The 22,662-nt window shown below is 44.2% G+C and overlaps 1 protein-coding gene across 1 annotated transcript in view; it reads left to right on the top strand.

The window, feature by feature from the left end:
* The first annotated feature begins 2,347 nt into the window (after positions 1 to 2,347).
* The window catches only part of ADCY10 (adenylate cyclase 10), a 71,888-nt gene continuing 51,573 nt past the window's right edge, over positions 2,348 to 22,662 (top strand). The window contains exons 1-11 of the mRNA XM_087437573.1: positions 2,348 to 2,990; positions 3,656 to 3,760; positions 4,944 to 4,982; positions 5,186 to 5,329; positions 7,011 to 7,216; positions 8,899 to 8,995; positions 13,489 to 13,577; positions 16,102 to 16,293; positions 18,732 to 18,850; positions 19,914 to 19,990; positions 21,794 to 21,983. Coding sequence (XP_087293699.1) covers positions 2,843 to 2,990; positions 3,656 to 3,760; positions 4,944 to 4,982; positions 5,186 to 5,329; positions 7,011 to 7,216; positions 8,899 to 8,995; positions 13,489 to 13,577; positions 16,102 to 16,293; positions 18,732 to 18,850; positions 19,914 to 19,990; positions 21,794 to 21,983 — 1,406 coding nt within the window. The 5' untranslated portion in view covers positions 2,348 to 2,842. The remainder of the gene's footprint in view (positions 2,991 to 3,655; positions 3,761 to 4,943; positions 4,983 to 5,185; positions 5,330 to 7,010; positions 7,217 to 8,898; positions 8,996 to 13,488; positions 13,578 to 16,101; positions 16,294 to 18,731; positions 18,851 to 19,913; positions 19,991 to 21,793; positions 21,984 to 22,662) is intronic.

The raw sequence follows: 22,662 nt of genomic DNA, 5'->3' as shown, positions 1-22,662 counted from the left end.
AGCGGCCAGGAGTTTGCTGGTTCGGATCCTGGGCGCACACCAACACACCACTTGTCAAGCCATGCTGTGGCGGCGTCCCATATAAGTAGAGGAAGATGGGCATGGATGTTAGCCCAGGGCCAGTCTTCCTCAGCAAAAAAAAACAAGGAGGATTGGCAGATGTTAGCTCAGGGCCGATCTTCCTCACAAAAAAAATATAAAAAGATAGCATTGAATTTGCAGTAAATCTAGTTTTTCACACCACGTGCTTATGCATATGACTGTGTTAAAATTCTAAATATAGCACTTTGCATTTATTCTGAAGTTTCATTGTTATTTCAGTCAATGAAGATATTTTAAGATCCTGATTCTGTCATTCAGTGCATTGGCTCTCCCTTCTACCTAAATCCTCTAGCCCACCCATGGAGGCCTCTCTCTGAGTGGACACTAGAATGCGAATCAGTATCCTTTAGGGAGGATTGTTAACCAGCTAACTATATTTTTATCAATCCTATAATTTTGTATCTTATCCACAAAGATGTGAGACATTTGGCCAAATGTCTTGCTCAGGTCAAGATATACTTTATCTATAGCGTTCTCTTGATTTAAAAGTTTAATAACTTTTCAAAGAAGGAAATAAGGCTGGTTTGTTCTTGGCTCTGAACCCATTTTGACTCCTTTTAATCACCTCTTGCTGACCTAAGTGCTCACATGTTATCTAGTATTTGGACTATGACAAATATTGCAGCTGTCTTTCCACTGCACACATGGTAGGACTGCACGTGCCCACTCACCTGAGATTAACTGTGTCTGCACAACTTGCTTTGGCCAATGTACTGTGAGTGGAAGTAAAGAGTGTCACTTCTGGGAGAACACTTGAAGAATGAGTCTGCCCCTTCGAGTCCTCTTTTCCCACTGTCTTGGCAGCCAGAATGTCCCAGGCTGGGTCCCAAAGTGAAGGCAGCAATGGAGCAGAGCCTCTGCCAACCTACAACGGACACGGAGCATGAGCAAGACATGGACAAAAAACAAGCCTTTCTTATTCAAGCCACCAAGGTGTGGAAGTTATTTGTTAATGAAGCATAACCTAGCTTGCATCGATTGATACATCGTATTTACCAGTCCATGTGTTCTGGAATCCACACGTAGCCTCCTCTTTTGAAAATCAGAAGAGAAGGTGCCCATCTCTGGTTTTCCAGCCCACCTCTCATTCTTCCTTGAGATTACAGACATTTCATCTGTCAGTTCTTTCATACTTGTGGATGTAGCTTATCTGGGGCTGGCTACTGGAATTTATTTAAAGTGCCCGGGGGTTTTATCACCACTTTCCTATTTTGGACTTCAATTCCTTCTTAGCAATATTTATTATACTTTTCAATACTCCACAGTGGAGAAGGCAGAAACAAAAGAGGAGTGTGTAGTACATCATATTTAAGCTTAGTCTTTATTTCTCTTTTATTCATTCCCTTGTTTTCAATAAAGTCAAAAAAATCCCTCTAGGTTTTCTTAACTTCTCCCTTATTCCTAAGTCTCAGCTCATTCTGGGCGTTCAATTTTCTCACACCCTTCTTATAAGTTCATATAACACTTACCAAATTCACTATCTGAAATGATTTACTTGCTATCTGTTGGCTGTTCCTGGTATATGCTGGGGTTTTTCTTGAGTTTTTAGGCTCCCTTTTTTTTTTTCAAACTTAGTTGCATGTTTCTCTATCTTTTGTTCACTTCTTAACATTTGCATTTGCCAGGGCTTTTCCTTTTAGAGGTTATTTAATACCTCATATTTAGTACTCAGTTTTAAAGGTTTCTATATGTTTTAAAGTTTGTCTGTTAAATATACTAATGTTTTCCCTGATTTTTTTTAAAAAATGCTTTCCTAAGTCTAAGATATCTATCAACTGTCTCACTGTTTCCTTCTGACACTCCATCCCAATATGGCCTCTCTCTGGTTAAAATGACTGACCAGGTGCTCCCCGTGGGTCAGTAGCAGTTGCTCTTTTTCTCTGCATCACCCATCCCAGGAAGCTGGATTGCTCTGAGAAAGTGGAGGACGCTATTCCTCTTCAGGTGGGAGAGCATGATTTGCACAGCATTCAAGCGTGAGCATTTAATCCGCCCCAGCCGCTAAAGGAAGGCTTTGGGAGATCCTAAGTTTCCTCAGAACTAACTAGGTAGCAAATTAAAATTTCAACATTTCCTTCCACTTACAGTTTAAAGCCTTACACACACCTTTGAATTCTTTCCCTCTATTTGTTTAAAACTCTACCTTAATACACTTAATCGCTTGCTTATATATAATACTCCACTTTGCTACTCACCTTTATATAAATATTCACAGACATAAACTCACGTCTACGCTTTAATTTTCAAAAAGGAGGGAGCAAAGATGAGAGACCAAAAGGGAGGTGGAGGGGAAGAGGAAACCCGAGGACAGGAGGACAGGGTCCTAGACCAAGTGTCAATGCTGCTGGCCCCTCTACACCAGGAGTTGCACGTGGAGGGCTTACCCCTTCATGAAAACGGGTGGACCCATTCAGCTACCTTCTTTTACCCCAACCTGTCATAATTGTGCTCGTTTATGCAACAGCTGTTCAAGGTGGGAGGCCTAGTTTGTGAGGGGTTCCCCTCTGAGTAGAAAATTCGCCCTTTTGGAGTATGACTCGACAACTCAGGCATTATCCTCACTCAGTCATCACTGAAATAAGCAGTCCACAGGTTAGAACAAAGCAAATGGAGAGAAATAAATAGGAAAGTGAGTGAATGACTATAAGTCAGATTTCCTCCATTCTCAGCTTTTATTTCTAGCAGGTCTGTTAGGGGACTGTTTGCTGTGACCATAAAGTCCTGAACATTTGCCTTGAACATGAACACTCGAAGAGAAGAATCTCAGGACCAGGCCATCATCAGAATAGCAGCTCATTTACCGGACCTCATTGTCTATGGAGATTTCTCCCCAGAGCGGCCTTCTGTGGATTATTTTGATGGAGTCTTGATGTTTGTTGATATTTCAGGCAAGCACAAAAGGGATGTTTAACGTAGGTGAACAGCAGGCTCGCATCAGAGTCACACGCACAGCTTGATTGCAGAGTGGAGCTGCCGTTTTCAGCTTTTGCGCTGTTACAGCAGGTATTCCCACTGAGAAAACAGCCTGTGGACCGAGCTTTCTCTCACCTTCCCTTACCCAGCATGTCCAGTCTGGGTAAATGTTTAAAGATACCCAAGTTCCACGCGTGGAACGTCAGGCCCCAGTGTCCCTGCCCAACTTCACTGACTCAAGCCCCTAAGCCCCACACACGCCCCAGGCAAAACTGACCTCAGGAAATGGTCTCCAGGTGTTGTTTACATCTTGACAGTCAACTTGTCAGCTCTTCAGAAATGTTGGAGTTTTGTGTGTTTTTATTAGCATGGAATGGAAGTTCTATACCCAGTTAAAGGAGCCACAGTCATCCCTGTACAAATTGAGAAATTTGGAGGCACATTTCCCTGACCCCTAACATAACAAACTTAGATAGAGGAGGCTGCATATCTGACACTTGACCAGCCACAAAGACCATTAAGAAGAAACCCTGCCAGTTCTTAAAAGCTGAGACCCACTGCCCTCCAGTGTGGTCCTCTTCTCCTGGCTCTGTTTGGTTCCTCCAAGCAGCCAGGGAGATGAGCTGCGCATTTATTACAGGTTTTACAGCAATGACGGAGAAGTTCAGCACAGCCATGTACATGGACCGAGGGGCTGAGCAGCTGGTGGAGATCCTCAACCGCTACATAAGTGCCATAGTGGAGAGTGAGTGTCACTGGGGACTTCTGGCTTAAGAATGTTTCGGTTCATTGTTTTCCAGTATTTGTTGGTTACAGCCTGCTAGAGTACTCTTGCTTAGCACTCTTCACTTTCCCCATGAAATGTGTATGAAACCAGTCTTTTTTGACTGTAATACAGTATGAGTGAAGGAATGTAATCAGACATCGCTAATACAGACGATTTAAAGGAAAGAAGGCTTGGCGTTAGTTAAAAGGCCAAAGTAGAGACTACTTTTAAAAGAACTGTGGTAGTCATACTTTTGGTTATATTCAATAACTCAAAGGAGCCAGCATCACTATAACCCAAACAGTCAGGAAGAGAAGGCTGTCTGAATAGATGAGTGGTTTATAATTAACTCCGCAGTGATTTGTCTCCTGATGATGGATTCTGAAGCACTTACAGCTGACTGCAAAGTCTGGTCTCCTTTCCAACCTCTGCCTAACATCTTGTTGCATTATTAATTTGAACTATTCATGAAGAAAAGGACTTACTCTATTAAGGTCAACTTTAGGGCCAGCCTTTTATCAGGCTCTAAGTTCTCTCATAATATCTTAATACCACCCACTAGACAAAATTTGTTACTCCTTAACAGCAGAAACTGTATCTAATTCCTTTTTGCATGGCATTCAGCACAACAGTGCTCCACGAATTTGTGATGATGCATAGGTAAGAGAAAAAAATGTCCATTTATGTCATAAAGCCTAAATAAGCAAAATGCAAGTTGGTAATAAACAAAACCCAGGTTGAGCATACTTGCGGTTTCCCAGTTTTCTGATTCTCAGTTTTTAGGGAGTCCTGTCACTCGTCCACTCGCCCACCCTCACTCGAGCCCCAGCTCATGACATGTATTGACCAGCAGAAAGCGTTCCATTATCATGGGAGCAGAGTAGCTGTCCTCAGGCCTCACAGAAATCCCCCCTCCTCTTTCCCATCTTTCCACTCACAGAAGCGGAGCAGGTGCATAATCCAGTCAATGCCCTCACTGTACAGTCGAGGAGACAGACTCAGCTGGGCTGCAGTGACTCGTCTGAGATGACGTCTTTAGTATAAGTCTCTTCTCTGAATTGCTGTTCTCTTCACTAATTCTATTCCACTGATGAAGAAGGAATTCTTCTTATCAGCTTTAAGAAATCAGAATTTGATTTAACTTATTTTCTTATTTTTCCAGAAGTGTTGATTTTTGGAGGAGACATCATAAAATTTGCAGGTATGGGGTTTCCTGAGACGGGAGGGTAAGAAAGGAGGGCTGAGCTGCCTGTGCGCTGGGAAAGGCGGCATCTCAGGGAGAGCACTGGCCTGGAGACCGGGCTGAGGAATGTTTGAGGAACTCTCTGAGCAGATTTCACACAAAATAGACTGATCCACAGGGCAGGTCGAGAGCCCCCACCCCGGTGTACCTGTCTCTTCAAGGTGACGCACTGCTGGCCCTGTGGAAGGTGGAGCGAAAGCACCTGAAAGACATCATCACGGTGGTGATTAAATGCAGCCTGGAGATCCACGGGTTGTTTGAGACGCAGGAGTCTGAAGAAGGCCTGGACGTCCGGGTCAAGATAGGTAAGCTTTTGAGAAAGAAGAGGTGCTACAGCAATCTGAACATGGGTCCTGACTCCTGAGGCATCTCTCTCCCAGAGAAAACAGTGGAACATAGTGGCTCAGCCCACCATCGTGGCTTCAACTTTGGAATTAGGCTAACCAGAATGTGGATTTTGGCTCCCTCATTACCAGTTAAGAGAATTCAGGCAAATGCTAACATCTACCTCATAGGCTCTTACAAAAAGTAAATTTAAGTTGTTAGTATAGTACCTGGCACATAGTAACCACTCCACAAAAAGTCTTTACTGTTACTACCATTGTTGTTATTATTAGGTCTTGCTGCTGTCCACAATGTGTATCAGTAAGTACAATGGAGAGTAGCTAGTGATTACATGGATGCAGCAGTGTCATAAGACTGGTCATCCCCCACTTCATAAAAATGATGTTCGAGAAGAGCTGAAGGGGCAGCCCGCAACACAGCTCCAGCTTCACAGAGGGCTTCTTCAGTTCATGTGTAGAATAGCAATCACGTGTTTCCATACTGTGGTGCAGGCATTACACGCATTATGTCATTTTCATTTCACCGAAGTCCTGAGGTGAAGGCATCGTGGTATCCATTTCACAGGTGAGGAAGGAGACTGAGAGGTGCAAATGAGGAGTTATAGTTGGTGCTGTTGCTGTTAGCTTCTGCCTGACTAAACTGTGTAAACTTAGAATTCTGAAGTGTCAGAATTATCCAATTAACTGTTTCTCAGCTTTCTTTAGGTTATTCAAAATTTCCAAATAAGTTAAATCTTCTGTTGAAAAAAATCAAAGTTGTTGTAATACTAATATCTTTTCCAAGTTAACACCTAGAGAGTCTGGTGTATTATCCTTCTTGAGACTGATGGGGCCCAAACCCTTCATGTGCATGCTGATTGGTTGTCACAGAGGTGGTGCCAGGACCTTTTCCTTAATGAGTCTAAGCATCAGTGGGTTTCAGAGGGAAAACAAACCATATCAGGGGAAATCATCCTTGACAGATAAGCAGAGAAGAGAGCAAAGATAAAAAACAAGTTTTGGTTATGTTAACACAGTCATTTAAAAGAACCATGTGTCACTTACAGTTGATTTCTACATACGTTTTATGAACATGTCCTATTTTACAGCATTCTGTCTTCTTTTGCTCTGGTACCAAAACCTTCAGCTCCCAACTTGAAAACAGTGTGAGGCCACATTGTTAGGATGGGACACCTACCTGTCAAAGGGCCTGCTCCTCTTCCCCCTCCTTTTCTCCTCTGGCTGTTACCTGAAATTTGACCTTAAGGGAGTTTTTTTTTTTTTTTTTTTTTTTTAGTTAAAGCCTCAACTCTGATAAAATGCAAATCCTCCGCAAACAGAAATCATTAAAATTTTTCTGTTATTCCCTGTTGCCCTTAAGTATAAACAAATGGGAGAAAAGATAAAATAACTGTGGGGACTGATAGGGCCATCTAGGGAGATAAATGTCACAGAAAGGTGAAAACTAGTAGCCAGCTTCCTAGCTTTGGGAGAAGAGGAGTTTGGACAGGCCTGGGCCCAGATTCCCATGTAAAATTTTAGAAACGAGATTTTGCTTTGAGCTACTACAGTCACGCCAAGACTCTGATTTTTCTAAGACCGCGTGCTGCTGGGGAATAACCCAGAACCCCCTGTACAAACCCACTGCTTGCCTTCTCGCCAGGACTGTCTGCCGGCCACATCACCATGTTGGTCTTTGGGGATGACACACGCAACTACTTTCTGGTGATGGGTCAGGCAGTGGATGACGTGCGCCTCGCACAGAACATGGCGCAGATGAACGATGTCATTCTGTCACCAAACTGCTGGCAGCTGTGTGACCGGAGCATGATTGAAATTGAGAAGATCCCAGATCGGAGAGCAGTGAAGGTAGGGGGGATGCTGCCGCTGCAGGAGGTTCTGCCGGTCTGCGCCAGGCCCTGTCCGGAAGGCCGCGGGGCTCCTGGACTGGAGACTCGGGTGGCTCAGTCTGGGTTAGACGTACAAGGCCTTCGTCCAGAGGCCTCCTCTGGAAGAGCCCAAGCCTGGTGAACTCAAGAGGAAATGTTCAGGCTTCTCTGTGGTGACTAAGGATGTGAGATTTGGGTATTAGGCCTTTTGGGGAGCTGGTGTCCTTGCTTAAAAAATAGGAAGGGCCTCTGGACTATCCCCTGGGGCAGAGGGTTGTAGTTTTGAGGGCTGCCATTTCCCTCACTTTCCCTGCTCGACGCCCTCCTACCTTAGGGCGAGGGGTCTCTGAGTGTGAGGATTGGAGGCAGGCGGAGCAGCAAAGTCTAGTGAGGGAAGAGACTGCTCCTGTAGCTTTGCCTAGTGGAAAACCTGGTTAAGTTGAACACTGACTGCAAGCAGAACAGTCTTTGTAATATGGCCAATTAGAGAAACTGTGTTTTGAGAGCGTGTAAAGGGGAGGAGAGCGCTGCTAGCTGAACCAGGAACGGGACTGCAGGGCACACGGAAAGAAAAGATGGAGAATCCACGCAGACGCTGGCAAAGATGAGAGGCCCTCCTACACTGCCTCAGTCTACAACCCTCACACCCCTCCGGTACAACACTCACACTCTCTCTTCCTGTGCTACACATCCAGGCTGCGTGACCCAGCCAGCTGATCACAATGCCCTGTTTCCCAGCTTCTTCAATCATTCCTCTGCCTTTAAAAATTGTTTTAATTTTTAATTAATTTTAGACTCACAGAAAAGTTCAAAACTAATAGAATTTCCATATTTCCCTTGCCCAGATTCCCTGGGTGTTAACATCTCTCATAAGCAGTGTGCAACGGTCAGAACCAGAACGTTAACGTTGGTCAATACTTTCCCTAGTTAGGGGCCTTATTTGGGTTTCACCAGTTTCCCCACTAATGTGCTCAGTGGGCGCTCCAGCGTCTCTCCATGATCTCATGCCACGCTCTGCTGTCATTTTCACTTAGGCTCCTGCAACCTGTGACAACAGTTCTTCAATTTTTCCTTCTCTTTTATGACCGTGGCTCCAGGAGGAGTTATTTTGTTGACTGTCCCTCCGTTTGGTTCTGCCTCGTATTTCCTCATTATTGGACTAAGGTCATCCACTTTTTGGGCAAGAATACCAGAGAATGAGGCTGCGCCGTTCTCCATGTGTCGTGTCGTGGGGTTCGTGATCTAATATGAATCTTATTACTGGTGATGTTCCTCAGACCTTTTGGGGCATCAGCCCCCTTTGTCCTTTTAAACTTATAAGAAAGAAACGGTGTACAGTTTAACCAGGTTTTATTTGAATTAAAATGTTAGGAAGGAAAAAAAAAAAAAGAGGGTTCTAAGAGTGGAAAAGTATATAGATTAGCCCCCTGGAACGGCCCTCTGATACATAGGAAGATTGAGATGTTAACGACTAATTGGAGAAATTGTTAATGTAATCACATCCAAATTAAAGATCTTCATTGTTTAAGTATGCCAGTCTCTGTTGATCGTGTCCAGGACATTCAAAAACATACTCCCTGCCCTTTCTGTTGAGAAATTACGTTCCAAGGACCAGACAACCCTCAGAATAACCAAAAACTTCTCTCTTTTTTTTTAATTTAGGTTAATTTCTTAAAACCACCCCCTACTTTTAACTTTGATGAGTTTTTCACAAAGTGTATGACTTTCATGGATTATTATCCTTCTGGTGACCACAAAAGTAAGTACCCTCCGTACTCCGACAGGAGCCTTTGCCTCTACCAGTGTAGAGGTGTAGTAGGGTCTTACGCCAATGCCAAGGGTTGTATTACAAGTGACGGCCTCCTCAATACAGCTCCCTGTCCTTCGCACACACACAGAGGACCTCCCTCTCGTTCCCCACAAGAGCAGTGCTAAGCACAACCCTCCTCGGGCCCTCTCCCCCTCCCTTGGCAATGACTCCTTTCTCGCGTCTTCCAAACATTTATAAGACTCTCCCATGCTAAAAGAAAAAATGAAACTTCTATAAACCCTACTTTCCCCTCCTAACCTTCACCAACAAACTTCTCAAAAGAGTAATCTGTATGTCTGTGCCTCTTCGTCTATCCTCTCGTTTATTTATTCACCCAATAAACATTGATTGCATGTGCCTCAGGGGACATGTGCTCACCTGCTTTTCAGTCTTGAGCCCCTGACATCTAGCTTCTATCCACCTCTCCTCCTATGTATTGAGACTGTTTATGTCAAGGCCACTAATGGCCATCAGCTTGCCAAACAAGTGACCTCTCCTCAGGCCTCATCCTAGGTGGTTGGCCTTAGATTACTCTCTTTTTCTGCACACTACCTTCTCCTCTTTCCTTGGGTTCAAGAATATTCTTGCCTAGTTTTGCTTTTACCCCTCAAACCATCCGTTTTCAGTGCCCTTGGCTTTGTCTCCTTCCCATTCGTTAAATGTTGGTGAGTCCAGAGATCTCTCCTGGGCCCTCTAGTCTTCCCTGCTCACCTATTGCAGCATGCTTGTTCCATGCCTGACTTCCCTGTGACTCCCAGGGCTGGGACCAGGCTGAGGAAAGCAGGAGCCTAGGGCACGAAGTGTAAGGAGGCACTGCTCTCAAGGTTTGCATGTTGCCCAGCCCTAACTGCCAGATTTCAGCCCTGACTTGTGTCCTGAATTCTAGACTCATAGAATCTAGAGCTCTGGGCTGTCTTCACTGGACATCCAACAGGCACTCCAACATGAACATGTTGTTAAAAAATGATTAAAGAAGACATTTTAGGTGATACAAACAAACTGTATTTAACACTTCATAAAGTGGACAGTCTCCTTTCAGAGAACAAGATGGGGTAGAAGAGAAGAAGCTTTTATAGGATGAAAAATAAAGAAGAAGGAAGAGACAAATAGAGAATATCTGATTGGCTGGGGCCACAGAGTCCTTGTTTGGGGTGAGAAGGCCCAGAGTTGGCTTGGCGTTTGGGGACTGGCTGACTGGATATTCTGCATTTCTGGTCAAGTGGAGCATTCACAGGGATGTGAAAGTCCTCCAACTTTCAATTTGCTGAGGTGGCACCTGGGCAGGGAGAAGCTCCATCTTGGGCCTAGAAATTTATTTCAACAATGTCTAAACTCTAAGCTATTTATCTTTCCCTAAAAACTCTTTCCTCATCCAAACTAGAAACTTCAGAAACATCTTTGAATGATTCTTCTTGTTGCCAAAAACCAAGACCTTGTCACTGTAGCCGAATCAATGAACACAACAAGGGATTGAGGAAAAGAAAGGGAAAATTTAATAATTTGCTAGCAAATGAGGATGTGGCCAGCTTTTGCCCCAAAACTCCACTGTCCTCCCGAAGCACTAGCAGTTAGGGTTTTTAAAGGGAAATTCATGGGAAAGAATGTGCTGTCTACGTGACCGCAGACACCTGGTGGGGCAGTTATGTGAGGGTCCCGGACGAGGGTCCCAGGTGTTCTGGTGCCGCAACAGCTGGTATCTTCATCTGCAGCAGGAGGTCCCGTTTTCCATCCATCAATCCTCCTGTGTCACCAGAAACTGGGCCCTGGGGGAGAACGGACACTGATGAAGATAATTGTAGGTGATAGTGCATAAAGTTCCAGTTAAGGAGAAAAGAAAAAGAAGAAAGGAAAGAAAAGGTTACAGGACTTTTTCAGGTTTTCTTCTGTTACATTCTCTCCCATCATTTCTGTATAGGTCTTGAATATTTTGAACATTACAAATGGTAATTTGTACTTTCACAAAGCTGCAATAGGTAATGGGGTGGGAGGGGGGCCCGGGGAGGAACTGTAGGAAAACTGACCAGGATAGGCCAAGAACCCAAGAGCTCCAGAGATGGATAAAGTGGACTGACACTCCTTGAGCACTACTCCATGCCATCTCCTAGATCTTAATGATGCCTTCAACTAAGGGCTTCTTCAGGCCTTATTTGGGGCACCTTAATACTGCAATGCAATTCTGGCACTAAATTCCTGGAGCTGGTACAGATTTCGTAGGTTGAGTCCTCCACAAACTCCCCTCACTTCAGACACCGGCCGCAAGCTCTGGGATCATCAGGCTAGCTGCACTTCTGACAAACTGGGTAAATCCAAAGGTTCCCACAGTGCCCTCAGGGTCAATAATTTGCAGTGATGACTCCCAGAACTCAGGGAGTGCTACGCTTATGATTATAGTTTTATTGTAAAGGATATAAACCAGGACAAGCCACATAAAGAGACACATAGGGTGAGGTCTGGGAGAGTCCCAAACATGAAGCTTCTGTATCCTCAGCACACATCTCCCTCCCTGCACATCCGTGTATTGTTACCAACCAGGGAAGCTCGCCTGAGCTTTGGGTGTCTAGAGTTTTTATTGGGATTTTATTAAAGAGGCATGATTGAACTGAATCATAGGCCACATGGTTGAACTCAATCTTCTGTCCCCTTTCCCTCCTCAGAGGTCAGGAGGTCAGGCTCTTATCACACAGCTCAAAGCCCCAACCCTCTCATCACATGGTTGGTCCTTCCAGTGTGACCAGCCCCCATCCTGAGTCATCTAATTAGCATAAATTCAGGTGTGGTCCAAAGGGCCCACCATGAATAAGAAAGACCATCCTATTACTTGGAAAATTCCAAAGATTTAGAAATTACCTCCCCGGTACCAGGAACAAAGACCAGCCAAATTCTTTATTCTACAACTGGCTCACATCCATCTCCATAACCATTGCCACTGTAATGGTCTGGGCTTTACAACTCCCGCTCTCTTCCTGAGCTCCTGTCCTCTCTCCACAGTCTGTTCGTTGTCATTCCTTCTTAGCCTCCATACTCCATACTCCATTCCTTCTTAGCCTCCATACTCACATGAGATTCCAGCCAGGCTAGAGTCTTGAACAGTCCTTTAACCTACTGTGTGTGTTCTTGACTGTAACCTACTCAGTTCCCCCTGCTGGGCATGCCTTCCTCAATCCTTCTAGTAAAATGTTGTAAGTCATTCAAGATCCAGTTAAATTTCTAGTTCTGCTGTGAACTCCTTGCTGATTAAACCAGCTCATAATGACCACTGCTTCCTCTGAATCTCTCTGGTCCTTATGTTCTGTTAGCCCATTTGCCTAACTATTTTTTTCTATTTAACTTTTCTTTACATGTTACTTTTGAATGTTCAATGAGTAAGTGCCTCCAGGAAAAAGCCCGAGTTTCCTAATTCCTTTTTATTCCCACATAGTGCCTAGAATGGTGTTTTGAATATACTCAATAAACACTTGAAAATTAAATTTGCTTCTTAATTTATATCCCTCTCAGACTCCATTTTTGTTTTTCATTTCATTTTTTTTCCACATTATCATTATTCTATTCCCTGCTGGAAACCTATCATCATTTCTTTCTCCCTTATTTATTATTTTTTTTGTGAGGAAGATCGGCCCTGAGCTAACATCTGCCAATCCTCCTCTTTTTGCCGAGGAAGACTGGCCCTGGGCTAACATCCATGCCCATCTTCCTCTACTTTATATGGGACGCTGCCACAGCATGGCTTGCCAAGCGGTGTGTTGGTGCGCACCCGGGATCCGAACCGGCGAACCCCGGGCCGCCACAGCGGAACACATGCACTTAACCGCTTGCGCCACTGGGCCGGCCCCTCTCCCTTATTTTTTGATTTCTTCAAGCTCATTCCTTCCACCTGCTAGCAGTTATTCCAGAGTGTGGAACTCTCAACCATTATAGTGACAGGGACCATAGGGATAAGGAAATCTCATTGCTTTCTTCCCAGATGAGGAAATTGGAGACAAGCAGGCAGTGAGGTGACTTGTCCAGGGTCACACAGTGAGTTGGTACCAAACCTGAGATCAGAAACCAGTCTCCTGAATCTTACTCCTGCTGCTCTTTCAACTCTATCATTCCTTTCCTTCTGTCACCATCGTCCTCTATTGTCATCCCCTCATCTGTCCATTCCCATCACCTGTGGCAATCGTTTTAGCTCAAGTCTGGAGGTAAAAATCTCCCCAAGTTCCAAAGCGTGGTGACAGTTGGAACAGGGTTTTGAGCTACATGCTACTGAATTTTGGGAAACCAGCAACCTCTAAGAACTTCTCATTGGATTTCCCTTGGCTCTGTTTGGCCACTAGGTGTCCTAGAGTCCCTTGACTGAACTGTGAAGACCACTGCCAGAGGGAATGGGGACTGGGAGCCTCCTCTCCCTGGCACTGCAGAGCCCAGCCTTTCTGAGCCTGCCCCTCCTTCTGCCCTCTTAGAGCTCCTGAGGCTTGCGTGCACGCTGGAGTCGGATCCTGAACTAGAGTTGTCCCTACAAAAGTATGTGATGGAGAGCATATTGAAGCAGGTATTTTCATAGTTTTATTTGTTGGCATTTGGGGTGTCGGAGATCTTGGACAGCTGGAAAGATGAAGAAAACCAGTAGCTAGAAATAAAAAGAGGTAGAGCTGACATTCTCCATGTGTAGGTGACTATAAAATTTATTGTTCAAAACAGGATACTTTTAAGAGTTAAAGGGGGCATTATTCATAATTACACTGTGACAACAGGCATAAACTAGGACTGTGTTGCCTTGTACAGCTGGGCAAACTGTCCCAAGTGTATAAGAACTTATGGTTACCCTTCCTATATGCCACATGGCAGAAAACTATCAAGTGGATGAGCATTGGTACACTGTTTCTCTGAGTCACTTGCATTAGATCTTAGGCTTTGAAAGTTAACAATGCAGATAATTCGAACTCTCAGAACTACCTCCAACCACAAAAGTTTCCCTTTTAATTTGCTTAGATCTAGGCTCTCTCAAATGTATTAATCCGTGTGAATTATAACTATTTCTCAGCACTCACCATATGCCAGACACTCTACTGTTTCATGTATTTATTCTTCACCGTCTTCAGTAGACATCTTTATCCTCATTTTATATATGAGAAAACTGAGACCCAGAAAGATGCCAGGAACTTTCCTGAGGTTGTAAAGTAAGAAATGTAGCTAGGATTCTATCTGATCCTTACATTTTTTGCACAGGCTATACGCACTCGTAATATACGCTTGTTTTAATCCTTAATCTCATCAAAATGCAGTTGTGCCCTGGAGAAATTCTTTGTAGCTCAAGCCTGACCAGTGGATAGCTGCCTTCACGGTGTGTTTTGAAGAGGTATCAGAATGCGCCCCTCCACCTTCAGCCCAATTTAAAAACACTCCCTCTAGTGCCTGCAATTGTTGGACTCTCCAACATTTTTTTTTTAATAATTTTTTTATTATTATTTATTTATTTTTTCCCCCAAAGCCCCAGTAGATAGTTGCATGTCATAGCTGTACATCCTCCTAGTTGCTGTATGTGGGACGCGGCCTCAGCATGGCGGGAAAAACGGTGCGTCGGTGCGCGCCGGGGATCCAAACCCGGGCGCCAGCAGCGGAGCGTGCGCACTTAACTGCTAAGCCACGGGGCGGCCCTCTTCAACATTTTTGAAGCTCAAGAAAGCTACCCCCTTCTTCCCTCCCTCCCTTCTAGAGAAATAATACATTTTGCTTCTTCAGCTGCAGCCAGCTGAGAGCCAAGTCTACAGGAATGAGATACAAGAGAGTCTCCGTGAGTCATTGGGAAAATTGTGGGTAGGAATAATGAACATCGAGTGAAGAGATAACTGCTAAGGGGGCTGAAAGGAGGCAAAAGACAAACCTTTCACAACTTTATCAAGGCCTGCCCTTGCACTCAAAGAACAGAGATCCTTAGAGATATTATGGTTGCATTTTCCAAGCCAAAACCCAGAACACACGGTCCAATAGAATAATTTATAATTAATTAATTTGTTCAATAGATTTAGTATTTAATAATTAATATTTTATTTATTTAATATTAATTACTTATTTAATAGATTTGTTTGAAAAGTCAAAGAAAATCACTATATTGGTTAGTTAGAAATTATTAAATTATCTTTTATGAAAAGAATCAAATTACATGAAACCAGGACTATCCTAGCCAGTTAGGAAGCATGGTTGCAGGATTTCTTACACACGATTGATTTCCCCTTTCATCTAGAAAATGTGTTTCGTATTGCCAATGGAGAATCTGACACTCTTGTGCTGTTTGGGGGAGAAAATAATGCAGTGATTTGCCCCCATTGGTTTGCTATGGACTTAATTTAACAAGATTCAGGGATGATGATAGGCAGGGATAGTTTGGGAACACTTTCCTCTCCTTCCCTGTGCCTCTTGTGGGTAGGCTTGGAGAGAGGAGGCAAACCGGATGAAATATACCACCCCAGAGAGGCAGGGGCGTGTGGTAGATGGAATGTCAGACTAGGAGCCTGGAGATTTGGGTTCTAGTTTGCTACTGTCTCCCTGTATGACCTTGGGAAACTTGTATTATTTCTCCATGCCTCAGTTATCTAATCAGTAAAATGGGGTAATCTGATTTCATTTCATTTGAAGATAAAGTGGGATAGAATGTGGAAATATTCCAGAAGGTACCAGGTTATGAAAATATATGGTTGAATTACACAGCGTGCTATTCTTATCCCTAAATCATAAGAGAGCCAAAAGGAACAGTGGTTCTTTCTCTTATTGTGATGGCTCCTGTTGGCGTGAGGGAGCTAGCAGTTGGGGCAAGGGAGTGGCTGCTGGTGAAACATTAGCAGTACGTCAATTCCCATTGGAAGAGATTTTGATAGTGCGTTCCATTGCCAGCTGCTCGACTTGGGGCTGCCTCTGTCGTGTTGTTCCTCACACATTCCAACTTCAGCTTCCCCAGAGAATCTCAAAAGGCTGGTTCCCTCCCGGGGATACTTTCGGGTGTGGGGTGGGCGTGGCGTTGTGAGGAAGGATTTGCTGCCAAGGACACCCGCTAAGGAAAGCTTCTCTCTGCTTTGCAGATTGATGACAAACAGCTTCCGGGTTATTTGTCTGAGCTTCGCCCGGTGACAATTATGTTTGTGAACCTGTTGTTTAAGGACCGAGAAAAAGCAGAAGTCATAGGCTTGGCCATTCAGGATGCCTGTGTGCACATCAATTCTGTCCTGAGGGTCTCCCGAGGCCAAATCAATAAAGTCTTCATGTTTGACAAGGTGATATGAACGAGGGGGAGGAACCTACTGATGATTTAAGGTCAGCGTTCATGCCTATGGACGTTGGTGAGAAGGAAGGAATAGACGCTTTTAACCTGGACATATCGGTCTTTATTTACAATTATAAGAAGAGCTTACGTGGTGGATATGGCACTTACTACATGCCAGGCATTGTCCTCAACACTTCACGTGTATTAACTCATGTCATCCTCGTGACTACTCTAAGAGGTAGGCACTGTCGTTACTGTCCTCACATTACAGATGAGGACGCGGAGGGAGAGATGGGGACACGGAGACAAGGCAGGATTGAGAAACCAGGTAGTCTGCCTTCCTGGTCTGTGCTCTTACCCACCGTGCTCCACTAACTCCCACTGTACGTGCGCCTCCAGCCCCGCATACGATGCGGCTCCCAGAGATTTTAGATCAGGTGTCTAGTAACCATCCCATCTCTGAAGCTTGTTTCCAGTAGTCCGCACCTGCCACATGTACATCTCCAGTTCCCCTTTCAGTTTCATGAGGGAGGGGTGGGAGTGGGGGGGTGGGCTTGCCCTCTAGCTCCTGGGTGTTTTTAATCTGCTAGCAACCAGTTTAGAGAAAATCAATGTGATTAACAAATTACCACAGAAGTGCTAGTGAGAATTGATTCCCCATCTCAGGTGTTTTGTATCTTAAGAGCAGAGCACTGAATTACTGCCCCACCCTCCTTCATTCACTATTTCAACAGGCATTTATTGAGCATTTCGTAGAAGGCTGAAAGCTAGGGCTGGGCGGCAAAGATGAGTAACTCATCCACGTTGCCACACAACCAGGCAGGAAGACCCAATTCTATATAAGAAAATAAACTCTGCTGTGAGAATTCTGAGGGAGTGGTGACTTTCAGCCTGGTGCACTCCAGTCCTTCCTTCCATGTTCATTCATGAGCATCGTAAGGAAAGAGCATCGAACCTAAGAGAATGGTCTTTAGTGTCTTGCAGACATGGCTTCGACGATTCCTAGCTGTGTGACCTTAGCAAGTCATTGCACTTCTCTGAGCCTTGGTGTGTTCATGAATAATAATACTGATATTATTTGAACGCAGATAGTATTTGCCTCAAATGATTGTTTGAAGTTTTAAAAAATATATATGTGAAGCACCTGTCGCCATGCCCTGCTCACAGCCACCACTCAGTACGTGAGAGGCGCTGTTCTCATTGCTGGAGCCAATCAAACGCTCACCTTGCCAAGCCACTAAGCACACTTTCCAGGCAAAGCAGACCTACTGGTGCCCCCAAAGGGGTCACCCTCTAGTCTCTGCATAGACCCAGAATCAGGGCGTCCCTCTCACGTCAAGACAGAGCCCAGTGCCAATGAGCATCTGACACTTGGTCAGATTCTTTTTGCAGAGGGCTGAAGAAATGAGGCATTTTACTGTTCTTTTGCATTTCATCAGGATATAACATATACATTCAAATTTTTAACCCATTGCCCTTAATTTATTATGCTCTTTTTTTTACAGACAACAGCATCTGACAGAGGTCATTTTTTAAGTGACTGGTAATAAAAATGCCAAGCTTTAGAGTTTAATCTCTGCTTGGCAGAGTTAAGTTTATGCCAAGAAAAACCACTCCCAGCTTAAGCCTTTATCCCTAAGAATAATAACAATATCTGACAATAAATTTATAGTTTACAAAGTATGTGTATATATAGAGGTATAAATCATTGTTACATTATATACGTAATATATATAATATATATATGTAAACATATGTAACATTACGTTTACAAAGTCTTTATACATATACTATAAAGTATACATATATACCATATAAAAATATATATAATATACTATATAAAGTATATATATACTATAAAGTAGCTTATAAAGTGTATATATATGTGTGTGTATATATATATACATATATATATGTAACATTACCTCTTTATATATATATATAAAACATTAATCCTTTTAGCAGCCAGAGCAACCTTGGCGGGTCTAGGTTACATGCATTTTCAGACTGATAAACTGAAGTTCACAGAGTGTAATCAACTGATCCATGTTTCCACACTTGGGAAGTGGCCTGAGAACACAGATTTTCTGATTGCGGAGCTGGTGCCTTTTCCACTGCTCTGTGCTGCTGCTTAGACTTCAACTTAGCACCTTGCAGCACAAGATCTTGGCCACAAGCGAGGGTAGACAGGAGGGTGCACACAAATAGCTTGGTCCAACCCATTGTCTCTGGAGCAAAAGCAGGCCCTTCTTGGGCTCAGGCCCTACTGTGGATGATGCACTAGAAGTTGTATGAAGTTTACTACAAATAAAATCGCTGTGAGAGAAATCGTGATGAAATCAGATTCAGAAAGTGCAAACTGCTGCGCCCCCTCCCCTGGGCCTTCTGGCTGGTCCAGTTTAAAGCTCACCATCCACCAGCTGTGTTCGCTGACTCTCTCCCTCACAGGGCTGCTCCTTTCTGTGTGTCTTTGGTTTCCCGGGGGAAAAGGCACCTGAGGAAGTCACCCGTGCCTTGGAAAGTGCTATGGACATATTCAACTTCTGCTCTGAGGTCCACAAGATCCAGTGAGTGTTGACTCTTATCCCATCTGGTGGTCCCTGACCCTCTTGTCGGCTGTGGGGAGACAGGATGAGCATCAGGGAACGGGAAAGCAGAGAGGGCTGTCCTTGACGGATGCCCTCCTGCCTGCATTCATTATTCACATGATGGACAAGCGGAGTGGGCAAACCTGGCCCTGGCGCCGTAAGGTGAGAGAGGGTAAAGGCAAGCCCGAGAAAGGACACTCCTAAAAAGTCAAAATATACCAGGTCAGCAAGAGAATCTGACTGAGTTGTCGCCCTCGACTTCTGGCTTCCTTCTTGGTAGAGATCGAACTCCCAACACCATGTGGGGGACCTGAGCTGATTTTCAATAACTGGGAGATAAAATGAACCCTGGGGTTGGAATTTTATGTATTGATCTGGCCTTAAAACAACCCACTCACAGTAAAACTGTTAAGAAGGTAGAGTTTACCATCCCCAGCCCTGGCCGCCAAGAGCCCGGTGCCCTCAGGCTTCCTTCTCTTGAGCACCTCGATGACCCAGACCTGCGGCCCTCCTCTGGTCGACCCTAACAGGTATCACCCCCTTGCCCTAAATATTTCCACCTTCTCAGCCTCTGGTCATCAATATATGCAGCCGTCCTCACGTATTAGCAAAGTTAGCTTTTGATGCCACACACGAGTAACTCTCAGTTACTTCCTTTCCAAAGAATGACTTCGTTCTTTCTAGCAATAACAAAGATGGTTAAATTGTTTACAACCACAGTCACTCTACATTCAAAGTCCATTTCAGGTGATGAGAGGTTATCTTCTAGAGAAGTGGTTCAGATGAATACTAAAAATAGAAGAAAAGTACGCTGAGTTATCACTTCTAAGAACTTAGTTCTGTGTCTCAAACTGTCCCCCCTTCATACCTCCACGCCGTGTACCGTTGCCCTAAACTAAGTATGAAGGGAAGAGAATTATTTATTAAAAATCCTCTCCCACCTCTCCCACCCCGTTCATCATCGTGTCCCCACCCCTCCTACTTTCTGTATGCTCATTGTCTTTCTCTCTCTCTCGGCAACTCTCTTTCTCCCCGGGACCAGTACCGTGTCCATCGGCGTGACCAGCGGGATCGTCTTCTGTGGAATTGTCGGACACTCTGTGAGACATGAGTACACAGGTGTGCTGAGCTCGCTTATCTCCGTGTTTCTCTCAGCAAACACTGTGCCTTGCCGCTGGGCTTTGTGGGAGGAAGGACAAAAATAAGTGAGACATGGGCCCTGCCCTCAGAAAGTTAATAGTCTTCTAGATGGAACCAAGCTGTGTAGCTTTGTCCATTGACAGCTCAGTGCTTGCAAAGTGTGCATTTCTGGGGCCATGCATGAGTATAAGAAATATGCAGTTATTAGAGGGGAGCAGTGGAGGCTATGAGCTCGTGAAATGAGGGGCCTTTATGATACTTTCCTGTTAACATTAAACAGTTACTCCTTTTAATTCCTGGAATAGGTAAGGACTGCTTCTTAAAAATTATGAACACTGGTATTACTGATGAATAATACTATTCTCAAAAGAGGATGGTATGTAGGTGTTATCTCAAGATTTCACTGCTCTTACCATTACTTTCCTCTTCAATCCTATTAGGGTTTAAGATGTTCAGAAATAATACATTTAAAATACTGAATCCATCTAAAATACTGAAATAGTTATGTCTGCAATGATACAATGTCTGAGACTTTCTTCAAAATAATACAGGGTGGAGAGTAGATAGGAGTGAGGATGGGGCAGGATTGGCCATGGGTTAATGGCTTTTGGGACTGGGTGATGGGTATACGGAGATTCATGATACTATGATTTATTGCATGGTCAAATTTCTCCATAATAAACAGTTTTTTAAAAAGGAATGTCTTGATCAGAAGTATTTAAGTCTATGTTAAAGTGCAGCATTTATTTTTTTATTTTTATTTATTGTATTTTATTTATTTATTTTTTCCCCCAAAGCCCCAGTAGATAGTTGTATGTCATAGTTGCACATCCTTCTAGTTGCTGTATGTGGGACGCGGCTGGACGTCCCACATGAGGACTGGACAAGCAGTGCATCGGTGCGCACCCGGGATCCGAACCCGGGCCGCCAGCAGCGGAGCGCGCGCACTTAACCGCTAAGCCACGGGGCCAGCCCAAAAGTGCAACATTTAACACCTAGTTAGTAGTAATATTCAGGGCTTACTAGCAGCCAGGCACTATTCAAAGTGATGTACGTGTATTAACTCATTAATCTTCTTCAACTACCCTCTGAGATAGGTCATATTATCATCCCTATTTCACAGACTAGGAAACTGAGGCATAGAAGAGTTAAAGTAATTTGCCCAAGTAATTTGGTAACATAGCAGTTACAGGTAGTGTTGGGGTTCAGACCTGCAGAGCTTGCCCTCAGAGTCTGTGCACTATTGCATATTACCCTGTAAAATACCCCCTAAATCAATCTTACACACACACCCCTTCCAGCCCCATCTACTCACTCATAAGAAATCGCCAAATGAAGGTGATTCATTTTGAAAATGAAAATGTTCATGCGCAGGAACATACAGACACAACTTGATGCCTCATTTGGAGGTCAGTGTCCCAGGCCCAAGCTTGTGCTTGTCTGTCTTGTAGCAGCAGACCAACTACGCCTCCTCTGAGAGCCCTCAAGTCTATGGCCTTACGAAACCCACTTACAGAACCCTCTCCTTACACAAGACGTTCTATCTCTGAGCAGATTGTCCCCATGGCCTCCCAGGTGGGGCAGAATCTTTGCTAATGGCTAATTGAGTCATTCCCTGCGTATTTTTTAATAGCCATCGGCTAATATGGGTATTGAAGGCGAGACTTCTGTGTCATTCCTGAGGGGCAAAGGGAGTAAGGGGTAAAAATGCCACCTGGGGACAGTAGGTCTCAGATCACATTCATTTCTCCCTGCTCTTTGCCTTTTTCCTTCCTGTTGCAGTAATCGGTCAAAAAGTCAACATAGCTGCCAGGATGATGATGTACTACCCAGGGATCGTGACCTGTGACTCTGTCACCTACAATGGCAGCAACCTACCAGCCTACTTTTTCAAAGAGCTTCCAAAGAAAGTCATGAAAGGTGTTGCAGATTCTGGACCAGTCTATCAGTGTTTGGGCCTTAAAGAGAAAATGTGAGTGTGGAGTGTTGATTTTGCAGTAGTTTTCAGTAAAGAAGTGGGAGAATTATGATAGCAAAGCAATCAGTCATCCATTTCGGACTCAAAGCCAGTTGATGAAATTGAAATCTATTCCTTCGCCAGACCGAGGCCCAGATTTCAAAATCCTTCATCTTTCTCCTATATCTACTATATCGCCTATAACTACACAGATATTGTCGCATGGTGTAAGATCCCATTCTCCCTCAGTACTGAGAATCTAAGGGTTATTCTTCAAAAGTTGTGCAAACAGAACAGAGAATCCCCTCATTTGAGTATCTTTTTGGACCCAGATGGACTCAGTGACCAAGAATTAAGTATTTACTGATCATACCAACTGTGTGCCAGGCATTGATAAGGCTAAAAGAGTATAAGATATTGTCCCTCCTCTACATCTTTAGTGAAATATATCCCCCCAAAGCCTAGCTTAGATGTATAGCTGTCATTTTGGGCCTTAAAATCCTTCAATGGCTTCTAATCATTTTCATGATCATGTTCTTCTCCTCCTGGGCCCCCTCCTCTGGGATGTCTGAGTAGATTGTCCTCCCTATCACCCACCCCATCCCCAGACTACTGGGAAGACCACAGTCAATCTTTAAAATCCAGCTCGAGGATCTTTTCCTCTATGAGGCTGGCTCTGGAGCTACCAATCCCA

Source organism: Ceratotherium simum, chromosome 2, assembly GCF_057802395.1.
Source record: "Ceratotherium simum simum isolate JZ-2026a chromosome 2, ASM5780239v1, whole genome shotgun sequence".
Classification (NCBI taxonomy): Eukaryota; Metazoa; Chordata; class Mammalia; order Perissodactyla; family Rhinocerotidae; genus Ceratotherium; species Ceratotherium simum.
Note: the sequence above shows the minus strand (reverse complement) of the source record. Positions and strands in the feature narration are given on the sequence as shown.